The sequence below is a fragment of the Mangifera indica genome, chromosome 16 (genome assembly GCF_011075055.1).
Source record: "Mangifera indica cultivar Alphonso chromosome 16, CATAS_Mindica_2.1, whole genome shotgun sequence".
Taxonomy (NCBI): domain Eukaryota; kingdom Viridiplantae; phylum Streptophyta; class Magnoliopsida; order Sapindales; family Anacardiaceae; genus Mangifera; species Mangifera indica.
In genome coordinates this window covers 6,624,964-6,652,959 of record NC_058152.1, presented here as the reverse complement: position 1 = coordinate 6,652,959, position 27,996 = coordinate 6,624,964, and the positions used below count along the sequence as shown (strand labels likewise).

General features: G+C 34.1%; 1 protein-coding gene across 2 annotated transcripts; it reads right to left on the bottom strand.

The window, feature by feature from the left end:
* Nucleotides 1-183: 183 nt before the first annotated feature.
* Nucleotides 184-27,243, bottom strand: LOC123199089 (alternative NAD(P)H-ubiquinone oxidoreductase C1, chloroplastic/mitochondrial). Of its 2 annotated transcripts, XM_044613923.1 has the most exons (12): nt 27,087-27,243; nt 26,815-27,002; nt 26,301-26,396; nt 19,410-19,448; nt 16,850-16,916; nt 16,534-16,717; nt 2,792-2,885; nt 2,495-2,707; nt 1,198-1,602; nt 1,002-1,078; nt 756-859; nt 184-674 (listed from the first exon to the last, which is right to left on the bottom strand). In XM_044613923.1, the coding sequence occupies exons 1-12, from the start codon at nt 27,133-27,135 to the stop codon at nt 535-537; spliced, it is 1,656 nt and encodes a 551-aa protein (XP_044469858.1). In that variant the 5' UTR covers nt 27,136-27,243; the 3' UTR covers nt 184-534. The 2 variants fall into 2 exon arrangements, with proteins under 2 accessions (XP_044469858.1, XP_044469859.1); XM_044613924.1 differs by lacking the exon at nt 19,410-19,448.
* Nucleotides 27,244-27,996: the final 753 nt, after the last annotated feature.

Genomic DNA, 27,996 nt, shown 5'->3' with positions numbered 1-27,996 from the left:
AATTTGATGTTTCTAATCAATAGAGATGCTAAAAATTCATTAAATTTAATGATTCAAAAAAAGCTAATCCTATTAGCTTTTGGAAAATGATTTCAATAATCTAAAAATATAATTATAATTCATAATTAGATTATTCATATAAAATACCCTAAACATATTATATGCTCAGAAATTGCAAGATAATTCATACAAACAAGGTCATTATTGTAATTGTAAATTTCCCTGCAAGGCCAAACGCATACAAAGTGTCATTAGAGACTTCCACTCGTTAATAAAGCCAAAATATTTCTCTTAATGTGTATCTTAACTCTCTCTCATTTTCCCGCACTCTCTAACAAACATAAAAATTATTATCTAAATTCTACAAAAATCTATATTAAAGATTAATGTAGCAAACTCGTAAACACATTGCACAGCATGAGCTAATTCAGTTAGTAGGGTGTCCTACTGTTTACACAAAAGAGGTAGAGGGGTTGAATAAGTGAAAACAAAAACATTTAAGAACAGAAAAATGAGATATATGGAAAAATAAAACTATGAGCCTGAAAGAACCTTCGTTAAGGTACTTTGTAATACTGCAATTGAATCTATGGCAGACTTGGTGAGCCAGCTGACTCCTACTTTAAGCCTATGCTCGTCTGTCGGTAATCGTATCAAGTATGCAATTTTCCTTGCTGCAACAACGGGAAATTCAAACCTAAGATATAATGCCAAAGCTGAGGTAATTCTCCAAGGTGAGACATGTATAACATTACCAGTATGACCAATAGGACCTTCTAAAGTTAGGCCATCGATGAAACTTGGAGAAAGAGCAGCATCATTTCTTCCCAGAGTCATCATCTCACCTAAATTTTGAAACCTGGAAACAAATGGACAAGGTTATGTGAATTTCACGTTTGCATAGATGGTCTATATGATGAAAAATAACAGCTAAAACATGTAGCTGTGTCTACGTGTTCTGGATTACAACTTAGCAATAAAAAAGTCTCATAATTTCCAACCTAAAGGGCAATAATGGACGATTATTGATTGCTGCCCACAAATTCCAACCAGCAAAATCGGCTTGCTGAAAGGCAACCTGAGAAGGGGGGCATGAAAATGATTTGAATTGACAATCGCGTAGAAAATTTACAGCACCAAAGCAACAGTAAATATAAAAAATTTGAAGTGCAAAGTTGACGCACTAGCATATTATACCTGAGCAGTGGCTGGAAGAAGCCTTCCATCCGAATCCCTTAAAGCAGAAGAGTCACCAAGGGCAAATATACGTGGATGGCCCTTAACACGAAGAGTTTCATCTGTTTCTGCTTGTCCTCGGGCATTTAGGGGAAGTTCTAGGGGGTTCCTTGAAGGTTCCAACTGGGGAAGAAGAGGCTTAGACCCAACAGTCCACAGTACTAAATCTGCCTCAATACTCTTACTTTCTAATCCCTTTACAGCAGGTTGAAGTTCCAATATATATTTTTCAGAATTATGTTCACTAGCAATATTCAGAACTGATGCACCAGCTCCAGCCATTACTGAAGTATCATCTTCACCAACTCTTCTTATGCAGCGGACAAAATAGCCCAAGAGAAGTTGAACTTTCCTAGCTGAGAGAACCTAGCAACAAATAACAAAAATAATGTACACTTACAACTTAAGAGTGGAACATGCTAATTTAAATTATGTTTCAAGTGAAAGGCAAAAACAAGCAGCAAGAATGCCAATATGAATTTGAATTCTGACTTCTTAAATTAATATAATTAATGGCAGTATTATCAATGACCTCTCCTTGCGTTTTGAGAAAGTATTAATTTGACCCAAAAACTCATTTGTTAGGGGAACTCCATTCATGAATAATAATTATATTAGACTTTTCATCTTAATACATGTAACATAGCACTGATAAATCTTTAGTTTGTTAATTAATGGCTTTGGGGTCAGTCTCACTAAATATTAGAACAACTTTTAGGTCTAATAAATATTTTTCTAAAATGACCTCAAGAGTTAACAAAACTAGTAGAATATTAGAACTTTTAGGGAAAAAGTCTGGGTTCAAGTCTTTGTCACGCTTGTGAAATATTAACTTACTTGGTCTAGTAATTGTGAGTCTGATCACTGTGTCTTAGATTTACTTGTCCAACCAATATGGACGAGATCCCTCAATTACCAAAAAAAAAAGTTCTCTAAAACGTTAGGGAGATCATTACAAATTATGTTTATAGTTGAGAATAGATCATAACAATTAGAACACATGGACAAGAGAAGACAATTTGACTGCATTTAATAGGACTATCACTTAATAGCCATTCCAAATAATACTCATCATACTTACAGGTGGTACCAGTTGAATCCAGAATATGCTATATGAACTTACCAAAAGAAAAATCAGGAAATCTTGAAAAATTTCACTTATCCTACAGCTAAAAAATAAGTATAAAAACACAGTCCATTTGAACCCATACAAATATCACAGAACATATTATTGCATCCCAGAATTAGAAAATCTTACTTTCAAGGCAGCTTCTCTATTGCCAGGGGGGGCAGCTGGGCAGATGGTTGTTTCCACGTTGATAGCTTGTACTATTCCTCTATCCTCCAGTCTCTCTGATAGTGTGGCAGCTAATTCAACCCCAGTGTAACCACAACCAACAACAGCAACACGAATCAGAAAGCCCTTGCCAAAGTTCCTCCGCTCCAATGTACTTAACATTTTATCAATTTTCTGGATAAAAAGGAGAATAACATGAAGACCCAATAAAAGTAACCTTATTGTAGTAAAGATAATACTCCATCCAATCCAACTTACACATGCATCCTCCAGTGTGGAGAAAGGCAATGCAAATTCTGCGGCACCTGGTACAACATCAAGTTTGGGTTCAGCTCCCAAAGCAAGAACCAACCTAGCTGCCCAAGACAAGAAAGTAAATTATTTGGGACTTCTAAAGTCACTTAGACCAAACACAAGAATATATATTCCAAGAAGATGATAAAAAGTACGTCTTACAAATACCAAAAGTGTAATTCCTTTTTCAGTTCATACAAAATTTGGCTATTCATAATATTATTACATTCCATCAGGCCATTCTTAGGCCTTTACCACAATTATAAGGGTCAAACTAGAATTTGTAATATATATCATCAAGGTTCTAAAATGACACAATAATGCTTATAAATTGATCTGAAAGAATATACAACGCTTATTTAATTTCTGAAATAAGGATACAATGTATAGGAAGTGGACACAACCCACGATCCCATCAAAAGAAAACAAATTAAGGCCTAATATTCTAACCGGATTCTTTCTAAAACAACAAGGAAATCAAATTAATAATTTTCTCTAATATAGACAATTATCCTATATACACAAATACTAAGATATATTCTGTCAAAATTTCCTAATGAACAACTACAATTTCTACATTGATGGAGGAAAAAGTCAACCAAAACATATAGAGAAGCAATGCAAGAACATGAAGAGGAACCAAGGCAAGAAAAGTACTCGACCAAGTCCAAAAGGCTGAAAAAAGGCATAGGATGATGTCATCAAAAGAAAATAATAAAGAAGAAAAACAACAAATCCTTTCTTTGTTAGAACTATTGCTAGTTTAGAATCATAATCCTAGTTAGATGAGTTTTCTTTTAAAATTGGGTTTAGATTAGTAGTAGTTTTCCTAAAAGTAATAATCCTATTCTTTATCAAGCGTGGAATCCTCTTCCTTGTCAAGATTAGATGTTGATTTTATCTATAAGATAGTGTTTTAAGTTTAATTAAAGTCTAAGTCCTAATAGAGTTAGTTTTTAAAAAATTAGAGTCCTAGTTATGAAAAATTATATTTTCTTATTTCTAGTGAAATTAGTTTTCCTTTAAAAGTAATCCTAATCCTTATGAGTCTTAGTTTCCTACTTTAATTAGGTTAATTATCAACCCATTGAAAAGGCTCCAACCCTTTGTAACTGTCATTCAATTCAATTTGATAATCTATTTCAAAATTCAATTCAAATGATTTGATAAAAATGATTTTTTTTAAAAGAATTGTTTTTGCATTCTTGTTTTTCTTTCGTCTTGTTGAACGATATCAACAAATCTAATATCGACATGAACAATATCATGTCCCATTCGATGCTTATCTAGTTTCATGCACTCCCCCATTGTTGGGATGCATATGCTGATCATTCCCAACTTATTTACTAAATCTTCAAAACTCGGTTTATGGAGGCTCTTAGTTAAGATATTTATTATATGTTCTATGGTAGGAATATAAGTCAATCATACACTTCCATTATTGATCTTCTCCTTTATGAAATGACAACCAACTTCCACATGCTTTGTCCATCCATGATGAATTAATTTAAGTGCTATGCTCATGGCCGTTTTGTTGTAATTTCGTAGGAGAGTTACTAGTAATTTTTAGTTCACTTAGTAACCTCCCTGGCCATATTTCTTCACATACCCCATGAGCCAATGCATGAAATTTAACCTTTGCACTACTCCAAGCTTCTCTTTCAATGCATGCATAAACTATCACACTATACTTACAACAAAAACAATGTATGGTCTTATGTGAGATAAGTTGATCAACTTTCCCACTAATCGTTGGTACCACTCTCGTTCAACTTACCTCCCTCAATACTGATAGATACCTAGGCTGCCAGCTTACTATCATCTCAACTCTGCAATTCCACTGAACTTCTTCTTGTGGTTGCATTGTTACATTCAATCTGGTACCACCACAACACAGTATGCTACCCTACTCAATATTCAATCACAAAATGCAAACACAATGCAAAATATAATAATATGACTTATATTAAATTCGTCCACCAATATAATATCAAGAGTTCAATGATTTTTTACATCAAAATATTACATAAGCTTTCCCTTCCCATATCTAGCATTCGAGGGGTTGGTTCTCTCCCTCTTACTCCTAATCTTCCTTGACAATTTTTCACTGCCTTCTTTTCCTCTTCCCAAGTCTTATTCTTATTTTCCTTTCCATAGCTTCCTTTCCAATCCTAGTTTGCCATCTCACCATTGAATACCTTTGTGGTCCCTTTTTTTGGCTGCTTGTCTACTAGTTGTTCCCTTGTTGTGTAATTGACATATGTTGCCTCTAAGGTCTTGCCACTTGTGCTCATGATCCTTTTCCTTCCTCTTTTCTTCACATAAACGTGCATCTTAACATTGCCTCGCCCATCTAGAATTGCCTTATCCTCAAGGTACAGATGTGAAAAGAGTTGTTTGATGTTCTTATACAACTCTTAGGAATTCTTGCAGTCCTGAAAACCATCCCATTTAGTAAGCAATTCTAGTTCACCTTGAGAGGAGTACATATATTCTAACACTTTTTTCAGTTGTACCTCTAATTCAACCTCCTAACTTAGGCAGTCCGATAGAGGTTCACTCCTTACAGTGGACCCAATTCATTTCTTTGGTTGTAAAATTAACTCAACGCACACTAATAGAACAGTAGTTATTGTTATAGAATTTGCCATGTCATTCACATGCTACATCTTGTGAGCAAAATACAAGGACTCCTCACCTCTTTCCTTGGGACCAAAAGCACCAATTACAACACTCCAACTAATCACATTAGATCTCTTCATTCTACCAATATCTAAATTCTCCAATTGTAACAATTTTGCAAGTCTCAAAAATAAGCCAATCTCTTCATATGTTGTTATCAACATATTCCAATATACTATCTGTGTATCTTTCATTTTTAAAAACAATTTGTCAATCGCATTTACATCTCCGTGCTTCCCTTACACACCTATAATTGCATTCTTTACAAGCAGGGAATTTTCAAACTTGCCCAATCTAAGTCATGTCATCCTTGCACAAGCACTTAGCATAATTGAAACCATAAAATCTATTAGCTCATATCCTTCTTTCCATACAATTAGAAAGAACTCAGACGTCTTCTCTTCCTCATCATTTGGCACGTAAACAGTCACCACTGAACACTAAGAAATATCATTTTTTTACATTAATCTCATAAAAAACCATTTCTACAAAACCAATCTCTTTGCAATGACTATAAAAATCGACAAGTCCATTACACACCAACATGTTTCCATCACATCCCCATTTAAGTACAAATTCATGTAATTGTCTCCCTAAATCCAACCAAAAACTATATGAGATGGCGTTTAGAAACATGTAAGACATAATCAAATTCAGCTCAAATTCCAATCTCTGAAACATCTTAATAGCACCATCCCAATCATGGTTTAATGCAAAACCAAAAACCATCGAATTCCACGAAACATGATTTCTCACTCGTATCTTGTCCAACATCCTACAATAATAATCAATTCGTCTCTTTTCTACATTCATTCTAATTACCTCATTCACAACATTAATAATATCTTGGAGACCTATTAGTAAGACATGATTATGAACAATCATGCCAAAACTAAGACAACCCACTAAAGAGTGGAAAAGTAAACCCATTCCATAAAAACACTCCAATTTGTTTAATTGGCTATACTTGCAAACCTAACTCATGAACCACCCTGGAATTGTAGAAAACCATGACTTCATCGGTCTTTAGAATATTAGGGTGGGTGGGTGTTGACGAAGGCACATGGCCACAACTCCACAAACCATTTGAGACTCCATGTTGGAGTAATTGATGAGTTTCTTCCTTTAGAAGGCCACAAGGGGAAGAAAAATGAAGGGATGAAACAATGTTGTTCTGGACTTTATAAATTGTGTTTTTACATTGATTTTCAAAAGAGATAGGGTTGTTGTTTCACAATAATTTGTGAAGAAGATTATCGGAAGAATAAGGCAATGGAGATGGAATGTGAGAAAAAATGGAAAGGGTACATGGAAGAATAAAACTATGCATACAAATAAATTGTACAACCTTTTATGTGCAAACGGAGTTGGTAGCTTGTGATTTGCTGATATAGGATTACTTACTTTTTCTTTCATTTCAAAATCATCAAATTAGATATTAGCACATTAAGTTGGATACAAAAGTTTACACAATTTGTCTGCACATGTAGTATTATTCTTTATAGAATGGAGAAAAGATTTGTGGTATGAGTTTCTTGTGATAAACTGTTGGCGAGGTGCTTGGATAATGAGTTGATTTCAACCAAGGAAGAAAAAAGAGTTTTGTGTTTGAATTGATTCAGGGAAGAAGAAATTGATAGGGAATTTTTATAGGAGTTGGGTTGGGTTAATTCAATTTGAGTTGTAATGGTTAGTATGATTAGGTCGTTTTGGGTTAAGGAGATATGGATTGGGCTGGGGTTAGTTAAATAGGTGTGGGTAGTGGTTTGTTTGTGGTTGGACTACTGCAAGTTATGTGTGGGCTAGAATAAGGGGTAGTTGTTGGGCTTGGTAATTGGTGTTGCTTAGTGTGGGTTGGTTGGTGAATGATTGAATGCATTAGATGGTTTAGGCCTGAGTGGTCATTGATGGGGCTTATGAGAAAAATGCAGCAAAATGATATGGGATAAATGGGTGTAAAACAGGTTTTCTCATCTTAAAATTTCTAGTCATCAAAACTTCTCCTACATCTTTTAACAACTCCAACCTTTGATGAATTGCATTTTTCTAATTATTCACCGTATTCAATCCCATCTCCATTTTCTTGATTGTCGACTTCTTCTTGTCTCTTTTGTGCCTAGTCTCTCTTAAAATAATGTTTAGATCTTTTTCACCGACGTTGTGTCCAACGAAGTTGGTGATGACAGTTCTGCTGGAGCTCTTTCTTTGTTGCCTCCTTCAAAGATATTTTCTTCCAAATTTTCAAACACTTCCTTTCATTTTCAACACCTCTGTCATAATTTTCTAGTTCTAACTTTGAGTTTTCCTCCCAAATATTTCTTACAATTTTTTCCTCCTTCACCCTCATAGTCTCTATCAAACCAATCTCCACAAGCTCCTTACTTTCGTCAAGACTTTCTAATTTGGCTCCATTTCCATCAAAGTCTCACCAAAAAGTTCTACCTTAACATGTTCCTTTTTAATCTTAGGTTTATCCTCACAAGCTATCAAGATGAAGAGTTACGAAAATTGACATCTATGGTCCAATGCGTATTTCTCATCATATCTAAAGCATAGGCCCTACTCCCATTTTGAATGGAACTCTTCATCTAACAAACGTTCGAAATTTTCATCCCTCCTAAGATTCGTTGACAAGGCACCAAAGCTAGTGGTATTCAATTGGAGGCTAATATCGTAAGGTCATGATAAGTTTTTGTTTTGTTGTATAATTAGTTATAAGTATCAATTGAGTGTGGGTTGGAGAAAAGCATTTGGGCTCGAATTGGGTATAGATATTGGGTCTTAGAGATTGGACTAAGTTGAGATAAGCATGGGTTAGGTTTGGGAAGATTTACGTTGGGCTATGTATTGGTTAATATAATGTGAGTTTGGGTTTGGTTCGTAATTGAGTTGGATAGTATTGGTGGTATAAGTGGGTTGGGTTTAGTTGTAGTTAAATAGGTTGAAAGACCGGGTTTAGTTTGGAAAATATATAATATTGGGTTTAGTGTGAGTCAATTGAGTTTTAGCTCAGACATAGGGCTTGAATTGTTACTATATGAACTAATTTGATTGAATGTGGTTATTATTAGGTTTAGTTGACTTTGAGCTTGATTGGGCAATTGAGAAGGAGTGGGTTGGTGGGTAATTGGGTGAGGATGTAACATTCAGCGTATTGTATCTGGTGTTGGGTAAATGCATCATTTGGGCAAGTTAGGTTATAATTTTTTTCTTTTTTTCCTTTTTCAGTAGCAGTTTCTTTGTCTTCCCCCTTTTTCCTCACAATTTCAACATACTTGGTAATTAGTAGCATCTTCATTGTTTTCTCCTTTTCTTCTTTTTGGCTTTCGTTTTCTTCAACTTTGATTCTCGTTTTATCCCTATTATCAGTTGAAGTCAATCCCTAGATGAACCAACCGATTCCAATGAATGGAACTCACCAGAATATGCTATTTCTTCATTATGATGGTCGTTTTTCACTAATAGATCTTCAGATAATGTCAAATTTCCCTCCAAGACACCGAAATCAACCAACTCAATTTCTTTTCTCTCAATGTCCCCTTCGAATACAATTAGAATCCCTTCATCACCCAGATAGTCTTCTTCTATCATAAGAACAAACTATGACTTGTGTTTATAGTCATGATTTGAGTTTTCATTGCCTTTATAGTGGAGACAAATTCTGTTCACTCTCTGTTCTCAGATTTTTTAATATGTAAGTCATTGAAAGATCCACCATCGTACACCGTCGTCCTTAATGGTATCGATGTTTCTCCATCTTTAGAATATTATAGAAACTTGTTAATTAATGTTTATGCTTGTAAGACCAAAAAAAGAACTATGTTCACAAGTCCAAAATGAAGATAACGAAAGACAGCTCGAGGAAGTTTGTAGTTGAAGAAAATAGGGGCAGAGAATTTAAGGAAAGTTTGGGAAACTCATCCTAGTCATTCAGAGTTATATGAGGCAGTATAATAATGATACAAAGGAATCATTTAGTTAAAGAATAAATTCAGCATAATATGAAGGAAGCATAAAGAATATTGAGGAGAATATATTATCATTAATTTAGAAAATATTGTCATTGATTTAGGGAATATTATTATTGATTTGTTCCTAAAATAATTAAGTGTTACCCCTTAGTTGTCTGTTTAAACTCCCTTCCGAGGGAAATTGTGAACTCATGGATAATATGTTGATTTACATTAGATGGTAATGGATTACATCTTGATATTATTTTTTCCTTTAATTATTTGTTAAATCTCCTCAATTATGCACTTGATTGCTATTGTCAGATTACATTCTATTTGAGAGAATACTGCATGAGTGATTGAGTGAACTATAGTGGAGGAAAAGCTTGGCCTAAAACCATTTGGAAGCGCTATTTTGTTATTGGAACCATTAGTTGGAGGTCTACTTGCCACCATAATTAAGTTTGTGTCAAACTTGGTATCAAAGTCAACGAGCTTGGGAATGCTCGCAACAAGAATGGAAGGTCAAATCTACAGTTTGGAGCAACGATACCATGATTTGTCTGACAGACTAAGCACTATGGATTCTCGGTTGGAAGAATTGACGCAAAGATAGATGAAAATGATAAGCAATTCGATGCCTTAGAAGAGTTTATGGTTGAGATTCGACAATATGTGGTGAGAAATGCAAAAGGGAAGGCTAACAATCTCAAGACGATAGATCACTTCCCTGTCATCACTTAAAATCAATCATTGATGCATCTAGAGACTAAAATGTTGGTCAACAAATCTTTGCACAATCATTTGACATCTACAATGAGGGAGACGAATCCACAGAGTGATCAAGATTGACAACGACTAGAGTTTCATGTGTATTCCAACAACAAATTCAAGTCAACAAAAGTGTAGGATGTTAAATCAGTAGATTTTAGCGAAAATCGACTGCTAAAATTAGTTCAATCACTAGTCTGTCTAACCCCTTGGACAATGGAGATGAATGTAGAAAAGATGGAGGAAAAAGATGTGATAGAATTGTTAACTATAAAGGAAAAAGATGTGAAGGGAGGAAAGGAAGAAGTAACCCGACCCGGTCCAATTTTAAACCCCTACCCATCTCAATTCAACCTAAACACTAACCCAAATCAATTCCCAAACCCAATTCAAGACTCTAACAATGACTTAATTAGCCCACTTAGTTTTCATTTTAGCCTAATTTTGCAAGCGCACCTAACCTTAAGTTATTTAAACAAATTCAACCCAATTGAAACCACTTTGATCCACTCACCATACCCATTACTCCGTAGCTCCCTAATTAGGTCCACCTTAACAACAAAACCAACCTCTACCACCGACCCAAACCCAAGTTACTATTTAGGTCCACAAACTAATAAATTAAGACCAAACATAAGACCCGACCTAAAACCTAATTGGCCCACATCAACTTCAATACTATATACCTTAAACACTCACACCTAACCCATCCTACCCACATAAATCTAAATCTAAACACCCAACCCAAATTTATATTTCCAAACCTAATTATTCTTTAAACCGAACCCAACCCATAATCTCAAATTACTACAATTCAAATTCTCATTTCTACCACTTGTTTCCTCCTATCACAAACCGATCCATTTTTGTCGAGCCACCTAGGCAGCCGCCCAAAATTTCTTGTGTGCATGATGTGGAAGATTGGGATGTTGAGTTTTATGCTAAGGTCCATGATGATGCCCTTGGAGCCATGCTTTCTTTACATTTAACCAATACAAAATATGCAACTATTGGAAAGTGTTTGGTTGAAATTAGAGAGGGTTTGCTTGACTTGGGTATGCACCAATTGCGAATGGGTGTTCACGAGTTGCTCTCAAGCTTTCACACAAGGTGCGATTGCATGGGGAGGGTAATGATAGAAACTTGTTAATCAATGTTTATGCTTGTAGGACCAAGAGAAGACCATATGTTCGTAGGTCCAAAAAGAAGTTAACAAAAGACAGCTCAAGGAAGCTTGCAGTTGAAAAAAATAGGGGCAAAGAGCTAGAGGAAAGTTTGGAAAACTCATCCTAGTCATTCAAAGTTGTATGAGGCAATAAAATAATGCTACAATGGAATTATTCAGTGAAGGAATAAATTCAACATAATAGAAAGGAAGCAGGGAGAATATTGATTAGAATATATTACTATTAATTTTGAAAATATTGTGATTAATTTAGGGAATATTATTATTGATTTGTTTCTAAAATAATTAGGTGTTACCCTTAGTTGTTTGTTTAAATTCCCTTCCAAGGGAAAGTGTAAACTCATGGATAATATGTTGATTTACATTTGATGATAGTGGATTACATCCTGCTATTATTCTTTTCTCAATTATTTGTTAAATCTCCTCAATTATTCACCCAATTGCTGCTATCAGATTGCATTCTATTTAGAGAATATTGCTTGAGTGATTTGAGTGAACTAAAGTGAAAGAAAAGCTTAGCCTGGAACCATCTAGAGGAGCTTCCTTGCCGTTGGAAGCATCAGTTGGAGGTTTGCTTGCCACCATAATTAGGTTCGTCTCAGAATAGGAGCTCTTATATTAGATTGATAGATACCTAGGTTGTTGGCTTATTGTATTCTCAACTATGCACTTCTGCTGAACTTCCTCCTATGGTTGTACGGTTACATTAAATCCAGTCCCACCATTACACAGTATGCTAGCTTACTCAATATTCAATCACAAAATGCAAACACAATGCAAAAGATAATAATATAAACTTATATTAATCCCATTCACCTATATAATATCAAGAGTTCAATGATTCTATATATCAACATATGACATAAACTTTTCCTTCACATATCCAACATTCAAGAGGCTTGTTCTCTCCCTCTTACCCCCAACTTCCTTTTACAATTCTTCTTTGCCTTTTTTTCCTCTTCGTAGATCTTTTTCTTATCCTCCTCTCCATAACTTTCCTTTCAATCCTGGTTTGCCATCTCACCATTGAATATCCATATGATCTCTTTTTCCGATTGCTTGTCTACTGCTCCTAGATGCTTGGCTATTGGTTATTCTCTTGCTGTGTAATTGACATTTGTCACCTCCAAGGTCTTGCCACTTGCGCTCATGATCCTTTACTTTCTCTCTTCTTCACATAAATGTGTGCCCTAACAAATACCTAATTTGACATTTAGCTCCATATGAGTCTCAATAGGTTTGCATCCAGAAATATCCGTTCATTGAAGTAAATCAAGTACATACTTCCTTTACGATATAGTAATACAAACTTTGCTTTGAGCTACCTCCATTCCAAGAAAGTACCTAAAAGTTCCAAGATCTTCGCATTAAAATTCTCTTGCAAGATAATTTTTCAAAGCATCTACTTCTTCATGGCAGTCTCCCGTGATGATGATATCGTCCACATATACTATCAAAATAGAAAATTTACCGTCCTTAGAATGCTTGCAAAAATGTTTGTGAGGAATGGGCTTGTGTAAATCCTCTTCTTTTGATTGCTTGACTAAATATTAGGACTAATATTTAGGTGAATTATGTATAGACAGTCATGAAATGGGATTGGACAGATATGAAACATGTATGAGCAATTATAAAATAAGCAAGCATAAAATAAAGATTGAGGAAGAAGAAAAAGGGTAGGAAATTAGGTTGTGTTTGAGAATGCTTTGTTTGATTGAGAGAGAGAAAGCCTAATCTCTTGAAAGCTAGACAAATTAGGGAGAGATCTAGTTTCTTCAATAGTTAGAATTATCCATTAAAGAATATATAAAATACATTCCATTCTCTTGCTCATTTTTGGATTTTTGTTCAAGCAATCGTTACATTTTCAAAGTTCCTAACAGTAAATTTCTCAAATCATTCTCTTGGTGAATATTTTAGACCATAGAGTGATTTCTTCAATATGCACACCAGGTTACATGCTTTACAAAACTAGAGAGTTGCTCAAAATAAATCTTTTCATGTAAATCACCATTTAGGGAAGCATTTTTTACATCTAGTTGTTGTAGAGGTCAATCAAGGTTGGATGCTAACAACAGGATAACCCTTACAGTATTGAGTTTAACTATTTGTGCAAACATTTCTTGATAGTCTACACCATTGATTTCAGTAAAACCTTTGACAACAAGTCTCGTCTTGTACTTATACTCTCATATACATTATACTTCACGATGAAAATTTGCATCCTATGACTTTCTTTCCTTGGGTCAGCGTCACAATTTCCCAAATACAATTTCTTTTTAAGGTACCCATTACTTCTTGGACTATTATCTCTATGTGGAATTGGCAAGTGCTTGTATGTTCTTTGATATCTTTATTTTAGACAATGGAAGGGTATGCGCTTTAAATTAATATGACAATATTTCTTAAGAAACAAACCTTAATATAGGATGTCGAGTACATGACCTAATCCTTTTTCTAAGAGTGATAGGTATGTCTAGTTGATCTTGGCACGATAAATCATTATCTTTGTTGTGAAGTTCATGTTCAATGGGAGGCTCAACATAAGCGCTAGGTCTCGGATTAGAATCTTGACTTGGTTGAGCTTCCACTTTATCACTGCTTTGTGAATAATTTCTGCGTGAATACACAATCTATTATGGTTTTGCTTCTAGGTTTTGCAACTCAAAACGTGTCTTAACAGCTTATGGAGCTCACAGGCTATTTAATCAGTCAAATCTTTATATCCCCAAGTCATGTAAGATAAACAAATAGACTCAACATTTCTCCCGTACTTTCTCGATATGGAATTTGTCTAAGGGTGTCATATTAATGAGATTACGTATTGATTATCATCAACTGAGCTTGGTCACCATAAAAAATAAGTATCCTCTCCCACAAATTGATAACCTATTTGATCAATTACAAGGTGGAGCAATGTTTTCAAAAATTGACCTTCGATCAGGGTACCATCAATTGAAGATTAAGCCTGATGATGTGCCAAAATAGCTTTTTGTACTCGTTATGAGCATTATGAATTTTTAGTTATGTTTTTTGGGTAAACCAATGCTCTAACAACTTTTATGGATTTGATGAAAAGAGTATTTCAAAGCTATCTAGATCAATTTGTTATCATATTTATAGATGATATATTGGTTTTCTCTAGGAGTGAGGAAGGACATGAAGAACATTTAAGAATTATTTTGCAGACCCTCCAAGGGAAGAAACAAAACCATGATGGACTATGTGTCCAAAGTAAATAATATCTTGATAATAGGTTGTACTATTAGACCAGGGATGTTACAAATGGTATCAAAGCTGTTTTGCATGTGCTTTTGAGCGATGGTGAATATAACACCCTTAGACAAATGTCACATTAGCAAAATACAAGAAAGATGTTAGGTTTGTCTGTTCATCCTACATTGATTGGGAATAAGAAGATTTGACTAGTTAAATAACCTATGAGCTCCTTAAACTGTCAAGACATGTTTTGAATTGCAAAACACAAAAGCAAAACCATGATGGACTATGTGTCCAAAATGGACAATATCTTGACAATGAACCAAACTATTAGACCAAAGATGTTACATGTACTATGAGTGGCGCAATAAGATTTACATTGATGGTAAGGCAATAGTGTTGAATAGGAAGGAACTGGTAATGATACATGCTTAACAAGTTTGGGAGGTCTAAATCGCAAGGCTTATTATCACCTAATTGACTTCTCAAGGTGCCTCTTCAATTTCACATTCTCTTTTCGATCTCCAAAATAGGTTTCATAAAACAGGTCAAGCTTCTACCAAAGAATTTATAATGCATTGTAATATCCAATCACATTTGAATCGCCTTGTCACATGTCTTTGAGTTGATTTTTTATCTCAAAAACCTAAGCAATATTCTCAAGATCGGAGTAATTCTCTTTGATAGCATTCTAAAGAGTGTTGGTGATTCGAAGAAATAGATTGGTGCAACTTATATAGGATTCCATTGAGTTAATCAACCAGGCCATGACGATAGAATTGATGAGCTCCCGTGTGGCACATTTTGGAACTCCGATATTGGGTCGTCTAACCTCACTGGTGATATATCCAATATTTCCACTTTAGCAAATTACTACAAGAACTGATTAAGACCAATGTAGGAAGTTTTTCTCATTCAACTTGTGATTGGCGATCTGTAGGGATGAGTCAAATCTAAAAGATTGTGAGACCATGCTTTGTTGTATATATTTAGATACTTCCTTGTCTATACTTAGAGACCTCCTTTCCTGTGCTCATCATTGTGATTATTCAAGAACAAATTAAGGAGAAAAGCGGATCTATAGTTTTCTAGAAACAACAAAGATAAATCAATGCTTTCTAATGGTTACCTCTACGCTTTCAATGACAACAAAAGGCCAAAAAGGTAGATCAACAATTTCTAGTGACAATGAAGGTTTACAGAGGGCTACCTTTATGTTTTCGTCGACAACAAAGGGTTACATGGGTAGATCAACAAGTTCAAAGGCAAATAAACACTTTTTGATGCCAAAGGTGATAAGGGTAGATCAACACTTTCTAGTGACAATAGAGCTTTTTCAACAAAGTTTGTGCTTTTCCGAAGACTTTTGGAGCTTTACGATAGTTTATATGCTTTTCTAGATGCTCTTGAATACATTAGATAGAGTCTAAATTTTTTGGCAAATTTCGTATCATTTTGATAGCGTCTTGGCTTTTCCAGTGACTTTTAGACCTTTTCAACGATAGAAAGGTTACCGGTGATATCTATTTTCTAGGAAACTCAATTAGATCTCATAAGCAAAATCAGTTCTTCAACTTTTGACCTCTGATACCATAAAACTAATTTGAGAGAATATACAACTCTGATTTAATTTCTAAAATAAGGATACAATATAAATAAGAAGTGGCCACAGCAAAAATCCTAACAAAAAGAAAATAAATTAAAGTCTAATATGCTAACTGGATTCTTTCTAAAACAATCAGGACATTAAACTAGTAATTTTCCTCTAATATAGACAACAATCCTATATACACATTTACACAAAATATTCTGTCAGTACTTCCGAATGAATACCTAAGAATTCTATAGCTTTTCACAAAAATAATAAAGAGGTGAGGTTAAGATAACATAAACAATACCAGTCATACTCAACCAAGAGGCCACTTTCAAGCAGTACAGTTCCTCCACAACCAGAAGCCATTGGGCTGATCACTTCCAAATAGTCAGAAGGAGTCAAGCGTTTCACCCTGTCTTTGAAAAACTGCACACTAGTATTTGCAAGCAACTCTGAAAAACGTGGAGCTATTTCCCATGTATCTACTTCTGCGTTATACATGCTAAAATTCAGTTTCATACTCATGAAATGAAAAAACAAAGTAACCACTTTGAACATCCAGGTAAACCATCAATAGGAATAAGAAAATGACGGTAAAATTTAACCAAATAAGATCAAACCTCTAGAAAGAAGCTCGTACAACATTGGCTTGAAAACAAAACGTTCAGACTGATCAACGAGAAGTATCTGGTGTCACCAAATTCAAATGAAAATTACATGGGTTAATGAAAGTTTAGACGATAGAAGTGTAGACAAGAATTAAAAATCCAAAGCACCAACACGGTGGATATAAATTTTCTTTCTTCTTCTTGCTTGTCTTGTTTCAGGGAAAGAAGGTGCTTAAGAACATTTGTGGTTAATTATTGTTTTGTAATACTTCCTGGTATATTTGAAATGAGTTTCATGAAGACAATGTAGTTAGAATTAATTGCTTAACCTTGATAGGTGTTTACCAAGATTTTCTTTATCATATGCTTCTTCTCTTCAGATGCAAAACAGAATAGAATAACAGTATACTAATAAAGAAAGAAACACATTTGTGTACACCTGTGACGTTCTCCCCGTATTAACATCAATGTGGAATCAGGTGATTAAGTTTAATCAGGTATTTAAACAAAAACAGCAAGATTTAGGCGTATTACAATTTAGAATCAGGTTAATGGCTAAGATTTCGTTTATTGAATTTTGACTACTTTATAAAAGTAGGATTTGTTTGACTTACAAAGGGCAGGTTCATAGAATTCTGAGTATCAGAAAGCCAAAATGATCAGGTCTGCACTTTTGTCTTTTATACAGATCAATGAAAGAATAATACGATAAATAAATTGTTTCAGCCCCTAAAGGATAACTTGAGTGGAAAAGGGATGAGATTCCAAACATGAGAGTAAGGGTTCAAATCCCCTCTGACAACATTTCAAAATTAAACTCTTAACTTATATGGTGCAATGGTTGTGGATTTGGTTACTGGGCCTAAGATTTCATTTGTTTGGTGTGGTCAATTCAAACCCAAATGAGGGATTTGGCTCAAGTAAAATTTTCTTGTTACAAGAAATAAATAAATTGTTTCTTCCTTATTTCTCATCATTCCCTCTATTTTTTCCTGCCGCTATGCTCTTGACTCCATTCACTCTTAACTTCTATCCTTTTCTCTTCTATTTCCCATAATTTCTCCCCTTTCTAAAGTGATCAGTGATGAGGAAAAACTAAATTTATTTGGTATTATCCAATTATAAAATGCATACCCAAATAGTCCTTATAGAAGTCACTCGAATTCAAACTTAAACTAATAGATAAAACCCAAATCCTATATTTCAGGATAAGTTAACACCACTTATAAAAAATTCAAAAAAACATAAAATTATCCTAATCCCATGGATTAAGGACACAACCACAGCTAAGTCACACACATAAGCATGTAGATTAATACAGAATAGCCAGCACTCTCCCTCAATCTAGACAACAAAGATTAAACATTGCCAACTTGTTAATCTGCTTCTCAAACACCTTCCTTGCTAGAGCATGAGACAACAAATCTGCAACTTGCTCTCCTGTTGGCACATAGGCCATACAACTATTTCTTAAATCTTTTCTTCAACAACGTGTCAATCAACCTCCAGATGCTTTGTCCTATCATTGTGTACTGGATTACAAGCTATGCTAAAGGATGCCTTATTATCACAGTAAAGTTTTACAAAGAGCTTCTTGGTAACCTCTAATTCTTTAAGTACACGTTTTAACCATATCATCTCACACATTCGATGGGTAACTACTTCAAACTCTACTCCAACACTACTTTGTGCAACAAAATTCTGCTTATGACTCCTTCCAAGTTACTAAATTACCTAAAATCAGAGTACAATAACATAAGTACCCTTCAACACCTATTTTGCTGTTTTTAAAGAAAGGTCCCTTGCCTAAAGATCCCTTATGATGCTTCAAATTCCTGTACACTGCATAAATGTGTTCTTCATAAGGATCATGCATATATTGACTTACTACACTAACAGCAAAATCAGCTTTCCTACTAGACATTGATACCTTCCATTGTCAATGGTGGGCCCATTCTTGTGAGCTCCTATTTATGTCATTGGCTCCATATGTGTATCAACCAGTTTGCAACCAAGCATTCTAGTTTCCTTCAAAAGATCAAGAAAGTATTTTCTTTGAGAGACAGAGATATCTTGTTTACTTCTTGTCGCCCCCATTCCAAGAAAATGTCGTAGTTTTTCCGAATCATTGACTTCAAAATCAGATGCCAATTTCCTCTTTAAACACACCATTTCAGCTCCATCATTGCTTGTTAAAACAATATCATTGGCATAAACAATAAAGACATTTAGCTTGTCACCATTGTATCAATGAAATAGAGTATGGTCAGTGTGAGCTTTTTTATATCATTGTTGCATTAGAGATTTAGCCAACCTTCCAGACTAGGCCCTAACAACTGCTTTAGACCTATTGTGTTTTCCTTAGAAATAGACCTTTCCTTCAATTCTATCTTCATTAAAACCTGGGGGTAACTCTATATAGACTTCTTCTTCCAGGTCCCTACTCAAAAATGTATTTTTTTATATCTAGTTGATGAAGAATCCTTCTAAATTTGCAACCAATGATAGGATAACATGCGTAGTGTTAAGTTTTGCAATAAGTGCAAACATCTCCTTGCAATCAATCCCATACGTTTCTTTGAAGCCCTTTGCTACTAGTCTTGCAGTGTACCTGTGGAAAATCGGGAAGATTCAGGAAATTGAGGTACTTGAAAGGGAAAAATCCATGCTCTTAAGTTAGGTACATGGATTTGTCTATGTTGAACTTGAGTTGATTTGTTTTCCATCATCAAAAAATGAATTTGTATTTGTTAAAGTATCAAAAAATGAATTTGTATTTGTTATAGTATCAAAAAATGAATTTGTATTTATTGAAGTTTGTTCAAGAATAGTGTCAGATAGAGAAACTACAATAAAAAATTATCTTCCTTCTTTTTCTTTCTCATCCAAAAGAGAATATTTAAAAAATGGTTCATTTTCAATAAATGTGACATCCATGTTGACATGCATTTTTTTTGTAGAAGGGTTGTATCATTTGTACCCTTTTTATTTGTTACATGTCCTATAAAAACACATTTTTCTGCTTTAGGGTCTAGTTTAGATCTGAATTTACCAGGTATATGAACATAAGTCGTGCAGCCAAATACCTCAAGTGGTAGTTCAAATTGTATTCTAGACTCTGGAAAAAAAAAAAATTTAACATTTTGATGGTGTTGTATATTTTAAAATTTGAGTGGGCATCCCATTAATCAAATAAGATGTTAATATAGCCTCACCCCATAAGTATTTAGGACCATTTGTTGAAACATAATAGCATGGGCAACTTCAAGTAAATGCTTGTTTTTCCTTCAGAAATTTCATTCTATTCAAGCATATTTCAACAAGTTGATTGGTTGTAGGCCTTTTTGTTTAAAAAAATTTCCGAAGCCTTCATTGAAATATTCTATCCCATTGTCGGAACAAAGTATCCCAATTTTTGTTTGGAATTGATTTTTAATCATGTTGAGAAATTCTTTAAATAAATGTGTTACTTTCGATTTTTCTCTCATCAAATATATTCAACCTGCTCATATATGGTTAGGGGTGAATACGAACTAAACCGAACCAAGCCCGAACACCCCATTGGCTCGAATTTGGTTCCAATGAAAAATAGTTCGGCTTGAGTTTGGTTCAAATTCGTTAAGCCAATATTAAAGGTTATTCGAGTTCTACTCGAATTTATGGCTCAAATTCGTGGTTTGAATTCGTAACTCATTGACAAAACGATGTCATTTAAAAATTATTTAACAAAATTCGAATCAAGTCATGAGTCAAGTTCAAACCGAATAGAGTCATCTATCCAACTCGAGAGCCAAACCAAGCCGAACTTCTATAGCTCAAGTTCGATGCGGTTTTAAAATGAACCGAACTTTTTAACTCGAACTTAATTCATATTCAAAGTAAACGAATTTGATTCAAGCTAAATCAAGCCGAACCAACTTTCGAACCCAAGTCAACTCAGTTCGGGTCTAGCACTATGTATGGTCATCAGTAAAGGTTACAAAGCAAATTTTTCCAATTAAAGTGGTGACTTTGAAAGGTCCCCAAATGTCACTATGAATCAAGTGAAATGGTTTTGAAGCACAATATGGTTTTGCAATATAAGTAGTACGATGACTTTTGGACAAATAACAATGTCCACATTGAAATGATAAAATATTCATATTTTTTTACAAATCTGGAAATAAGTGTTTAAGATATAGAAAACTAGGATGCCCTAGTCTACGATGTCAAAGCATTATTAGACCATAAGTAGGAAGAGAATTAACACTATTCAAGTCGTTAGCTTTTCTATTATTGAAGGCATTAGCATCAAAGTAGTAAAGACCATTTATCTTCCTAGCATTGCCAATCATCATCCCCAAGCTTTAGTCCTAGATTTCACAAAGAGATATGTAAAAGACAACACAATAGTCAGAATTTTCGGTTATTTTGCTAATAGATAAGAGGTTACAAGCAAGTTTAGGCACATGACGAGCGAATTTAAAATTAATGTTTTCTAAGATTTTTATTTATCCCTTTCCAATGATTGTGCAAAACTGCCATTAGCAATTTGACTATTTGATTACTATAATGCGGTGAATAAGTAGTATATGAATGTAAGAAATTACTCATATGATTAGATGCACCTAAATCTATGATCCAAGTGATAGAAGTTAACATGCAGGATAAGGCAATAAAATTATTACCTATTTAGACAATAGACACACTAGGAATACTACTAGAAGAGGAATTGGATTTCAACAACTTTAAAAGATGATCCATCTACTCCTTAGTGAATGGATTAGTCTCAACTTCATTGGTGGTGGGTTGAGTGCGACCAGATTTGTTCTTTGGTTTTCAGTTTGCTAGTTTCCCATGAATAAGCCAGCAAGTGTCTTGTGTATGCCATGGTTTATAGCAATGGTTGGGCTAGATTCAAGCCTTTTCCTATTGGCTTGCTTCACTCATATTTGCATCAGCCACAACTAATGTCGAGGTCTTAATTTACAAGTTCCCAATCTTCTTTTCAAGCATAACACTCCTACGACTCTCTTCCCTCCTAAGTTTTGAAAAAACTTCCTCGAGAGAGGGAGGCCGCTGTCTACCAATTATTCTTCCCCTGACTTCGTCAAACTCAATGTTAAGTCCAGCCAAGAATTTAAATATTTGGTGATTTCCAACCATATTTTTGTTGTGGTTACAATCATCAGGTGACTTCCATTCATAGTCACTGAACAAAACAAGGTCTTGCCACAAGCATTTCAATGAATTAAAATACTCAGTAACATTATCTTCCCTTTGTCAAATTTCATCAAGTTTAAGAGTGATTTCATATACATGGGACTGATTTCCCAAATTTGAATACATGTGGTTGATGTTGTCCCAGAGTTCCTTCATCGTGGCATAACGCATGTAATTGGTCCCATAAAGCATAGGTTGGGTCCTTCTCATTCAATGCCTTTATGTCTCTAGTCAAGTATCCAGTATTTCCTCGCCCATGTATATACATCCAAACCAATTGAGACTAACGTAGAAAATTATCACCATTCAACCGGATAATGGTAATTTGGACTGAAATGGATCAAGTGTCAATGTTCTTGTGTGTATTCAAGATTAGAGTAGGGATACTAGAGGCTGATGAGATTTTAGACATGGTGAAAGAACAAGACTTTAGGTGAACAACAAGAGTTTAGGGAGTCTCTAAAACCATATAAACTGAAGAGAAGAATTATTTATATTACTCTCTCATATAAAAATGTTTATATCATTATCCTTTTATGGAGAAATACAAAAGACTATAAAAAGAAAAACAACATTATAGGAAGCTAATAACTATGTACAACTATACATATTCAATTTCCTAAAAATACAAGAGTTGACTAAGTTATATATAGAAATAGAATAAAGGAAAATTGATAAGCTAGTTATTCAATATCATTGATAGCTAAGTCTTCTTGATTTTCCACATTGATAGTTGAATCTTCCTGATTTTCCACATTAATACTTAGATTTTCTTGATTTTCCTAAATCTTCATGATTTTCCACCAAAATAACCAATTTCATTATGATACAAAACCTAAAGAAGAAGAGCACAAAAAGATTGGTTGATCGATTGGCTTGCCTTCATCGATCAATGGTCACTAAGGTTCATGCTGGTGGAGACAGTGGAGATTAGAGAGGTCAAGGTGTAATGTTGTGTCGTGTGTGACTACATTAGAGGGTGCTCGATGTTGACTCATGCATGAATAGTGTTTGACAAATAAGATTGGGAACAAGGGACTTAGATTTTAGGGTGGGTGCTCAATCAAGTTTAGAGTTTAGACTCAAGTGAGGAAACTAGAATAAGGGTTTCACATTCACTCGATAGTCATAGATATCATATTATTGCATTTGCAACTCTTTTTAAAAGCATTCGTGTTAGTTCAAATTGGTTTCATGTCAACTCGAACATAACCCAATTCAGTTTCATGTTGACCCAAACTATTTTTCGTAATAGAAAACTCAACCTTGACCCAATTTTTTCCATGTCGGGTTAATAGGTCATATCGAAATTCACCAACTTGAAAGGTTTAAGGTTTAGGGTTTTTCTTTTGTTGTGTAAACATAAACAACCATGACATCAAGATATTGTTGTTTGCATCCCACATCTCATTCTAAGGATCACCTTGAACTAGTTTAAAGGTGGTTCCAATGAGATAACCAAGCTTGCCATGTCCACGGATCACCATTTGCACTAACCGAGACCATTGCAAGAAGATTTTCCCATTTACTTCCTAGGGAATAATTTGGAGAGATTTCGATTTCACAAGTGAAGCCAATATGGAAGGCAATTGTAAAGGGTGATGATGAGGTGTTTGTTGAACATTCAGACTCACTTCCTCTATTTGCTTTAGTCATGGTAGTCTTTGTCATCGTTTTTCCTTAACTAAATAGGTCTAGCTCTAATACCATGTCACCTTTGAGGAGGAAAAACTGAGTTTATTTAGTATTCTCCAATAATAAAATATATAACCTAGCATATCTTAAATAAGTCACACTAATTCAAACTTAAGCTAACGGACAAAACTCGAATGCTATATTTTAGGATAAGGCAACAACTTATAAGAAAATTCAAAAAAAGAACGTAAATAAAATATTATATCCTAATCCCACAAATTAAGGACACAATTACAACTAACTCATATGTATACACATTTTTACTAAAACAAAAGAGCTAACATCAAATTATTTTCTTTTTTTGTCTTTTCTTTCCCTTTTCCTAGATCAACCAATCATTTGTAAATATTATATCATTCACACAAAAGCAATCATTTTCAATAAATAACTAACAAACAATTCACTAAAGACCACCAACAAAATTAAATGTTGGCTATCAAGTTCTTTGTGAGGGAGGTATGCTTGGTCAGAACGGAACTGATGATAAAGATAGAAGAATTATGTTTAAGACAACTAGGATATTAATAATTTTTGTAGCTACGCAAATGGTTAAGGTTTTTGTCTTATTAGGATTCAATCACTTTTAGCTAAGAGTATACCTCTTTTTCTAGTGATTTAATCTATCATAATAAGGCTATCTATCATCTTCGAAGAACACAAATTGATTATTTAAATAGAAGAATACTTGAACTATGTCTCTTGAATCTCACTCAAAGATTTGTTCCCTTTTAATTTTTTTTCGCTCTATGTTTCTCTCTTCTTCACTTCCTCTTTTACTTTCAACTGCCAAATTAATTGATAGCAAATTTTATTTTACATACATCACTCTTCTCCCTTTTTTGTCATGTCCAATGTCAATTATATTAGAGATCCTTCATTATACGTCATTTGGCAAAAAATACCCCATCTTCTAATTTAGTCTTTGACAATAGAAGTTGGGTTAAGCAAACTTTTCTAATGTTTCCAAAAAAAATATCAAAAACCAAGTAAGAGATGAAATTGTTAGGAGCAAAGATGAGAAGTCGACCATTAGGCTAAAATGGTGGTGATCTGGTGCTCCCCAAACAAGAGAGCTTGGGACAAAGGGGAAGAAATGTTGAAGTTCATGGTGGAGTGCAGCATTAGGCAATGGGATACCAAATTCATGACTAAAGTTCCCCAAAATCCTACTGGAATTTATGGAAATCTTTATGGATTAGTTGTTATTTTACGACAATATGAACTTTTTAGGAAATGACCAAGAAATAATAAAGAAAGAAGATGATTTTAGAGAGAATAATATTGTTTCAATAAATAGATAAAAACCAAATACAATTTGGACGAGTGTTTGTCGCTGATGCTTTGTATGTATTAGTAAAGCATTCAGTGAAATAATTTACAAGTTTTGCCCTTCAAATGTAATGATCTACAGAGCTAGAACTTTGTAGAATTACAATAACTTGTAGGATAACAAATAGCTAGCAAGAATAAGCACAATCACATTCATGAAGCAATCCCTTGAATAGCAGATGCAAACTGAAACACTCACTTACATAAAAGAAAACAATTAAAAAGCACTCAGATACACCTAAAATTTCTTTATATAGATCAACTAATACTACAACTTGTACCAATCTAAGCAATCTCGCCTTCTAGCTATTTAATTCTAAGTTTTCTTCCACCATCAAATAAAAACTTCTTGACGAAGTAAAGGTACTTCAATGCATTAGTAGTATAGTTTCTATCTTAAGAGTAAACTTTTATTTTTTATTTTTTAATAAACAAGAGAAAAATGACTTACAAAATGAGAATTAAAAATACTCAACAAGTTGCTCACAAAAATAAGGAAGAACCTAAAGACGCAAAAATATGGTCTATATAGGTTATATTCAATGACTCTCAATAAGCTATGACCATCTCAAGAGATAAAACCAAGAAACAAAATTACCCCAAAACTCCTATCCAATTTATAATAAAAACCAAAATGTACTATTAATCTTTCAAGACAAGGGCCAAATAGGATGATAATAAACGAACTCTGTCCTAGGAAGCATTAATGTCTTCCTCATGTCAATCTTTAAAAACCCTAACACTTTATCTTTGTCTAAATCACCAAAATAGTAGCCAAGAATGCAAAATTGTATAAGTTCTTTCTCCGTTGCCTATGGCATGAAAATGTAATTAAAAAAAGAATTACAAAATGAGATAATGAAGCCTCCATATTTTTGCAGGCTTAGTTAGTTTATACCACAGGCATAAGCAAATATGAATTACAAGAACAGGTGATAAACAGTTCCATTTCAAACTTGGATTTGGGTTCATATACCAACTACTTCCATTTGCTACTTTTCCTGCTTGTTCTTCTGTATTGTTCATAGGCCACCCATTACCAAAGTTTTTCACAAAAGGAAGGACAGCAAAGGAAGACCAAATAGATAGATCAAATAATACAACTAAAAAAACAGTGTGCAATATTTCAGAGAGGCAGTTATAATGTTATACTTCATGAAAGATGAATGACAGTAGTTTAGGAGCTAGGGGAAATAAAAAATAGCAATAATTGCAACAAACAACACAAAAAACTTACTTGCGGCTTTTTGTCATCAGGCCAGACAAGTGATTCTAGTCTTAAAGCAGTATACAAGCCTCCAAAACCACCACCTAATATGCAAACTCTAGGATTCTGTAACCATAAATTATTTATTGTCATAAAAATGATCAACCAAGAAATTTTAATTTTTCAATTGCTTTCTCAAGACGGTAAAAATAACGTCACAAACGCAGCAATAAGGCTGCAATATATGAATTACAGCTAGACACCTACAAAAACAACACTCATAACTCTAAAACTAAGAGGCCTAAACTGAATTTGATTTAAACCTAATACTATAGAACTGAATCCCCAAGAAAAAATAGGAAAATCTTGCCTACTAAATATAGTCAAATTTGAATTTAAAAAGACTAAATTTCTAAAACTAGAATCAGATAAAAATTTGGAACGATTTCTTTCCCCAGAAAAAGGGCAAGTCTATATTGTTTTACTTTAAGAAGTAAAAAATAACAATCAGCTTTAAAAGAATTTAGGATGGAGAGAGTTGAACCTTTTTATCTGGCCACTTATAGTAAGTATGAGGAGGCGTTTCTGTTCGAGCTCCAGGTATTTCAAGAAAACCCTGGTTACTCCCCGTAAAGGCGTAAGCAATAAGTGGCTCGGAAGAGGTTGTGAACATTTTTGAAGAAGAATGAAACAGCCGAGTCCATTGCTTTGGTTTTGGTCCACCGGATATATCTACAGAAACATTTATACTGTCAGTTAAATTTCAGCATATTCATCAATAAATAGGCGAGAACATTCAGGAAGAAGAGAGCATACTTTTGAAAGGTAAAAGCGAAGCTGAAGCAGAGAAGGAAATTAGGGCCATTGATGATGGCAGAGGCCAGACAGAATGCGACTGAATTATAAGCCAGATTTCTGTCGATGTGGCTCTTACTTGCCCACGCTACATGCCCACAACTCACACCCTTGATTAAAAACGTTTTTAATATCTTCGTGATCCACAAATCATACACTTTGATACTCTACAAATATATACATATATAAATATATTTTTATTATTTTATTATTAATTTAAAATCATTCAATTATACTATAATATATATATATATATATTTATATATACTTTTATTTTTTCTGAATTTTATTAAAAAAAAATTTACAATAAAAATCATAATATTAAAAATTAAGAATAAACATGTTAAGCTCTTAAACCAACCCTCTTCCAAAAGCATAACCCACATAGGTGTGCCTGTATTCCATAATTTGATAGGTTGTGCTAGCAAATAATATAAAAAATTAATATATAAACATATAAATACACACACACACACACACACACACACACACACACACACACACACATATATATATATATATATATATATATATATATATATATATATATATTGGTTGATTGGTTAAAGGTCTACGAGGCACAGTCTAAAGACTCTTGATTATGTTTCGAGTCTTACTATAGTGTAGATTGGCACGTTTTGCCTTTTGACAAGTCATGGCCAGGCATGGCAAGCTACGCCAAACAACCCACACCACCATGTATAAACAATAATAATCAAAGATAAAAAATAAAATAAAATATAGGCAATGTCATGTCTTTGCCTCCACCACCTTGCGCCTTTAGGAGCCATTAAACTTGACCACCCTCACCCCAAATTACTACCACCATATCCACATTTCTATTGTCACTGCCATCACAACCACCAAACCA

Excerpts from the sequence above, each read along its gene's own strand:
- LOC123199089 (XM_044613923.1), bottom strand. The coding sequence starts at position 27,135 with ATGGCCCTAATTTCCTTCTCTGCTTCAGCTTCGCTTTTACCTTTCAAA. Across the intron at positions 16,718-16,849 it reads GTACGAGCTTCTTTCTAGAG|AAGTAGATACATGGGAAATA; the intron begins GTTTGATCTTAT and ends TGTATAACGCAG. Across the intron at positions 1,079-1,197 it reads TTCTTCCAGCCACTGCTCAG|GTTGCCTTTCAGCAAGCCGA; the intron begins GTATAATATGCT and ends CCCCCTTCTCAG.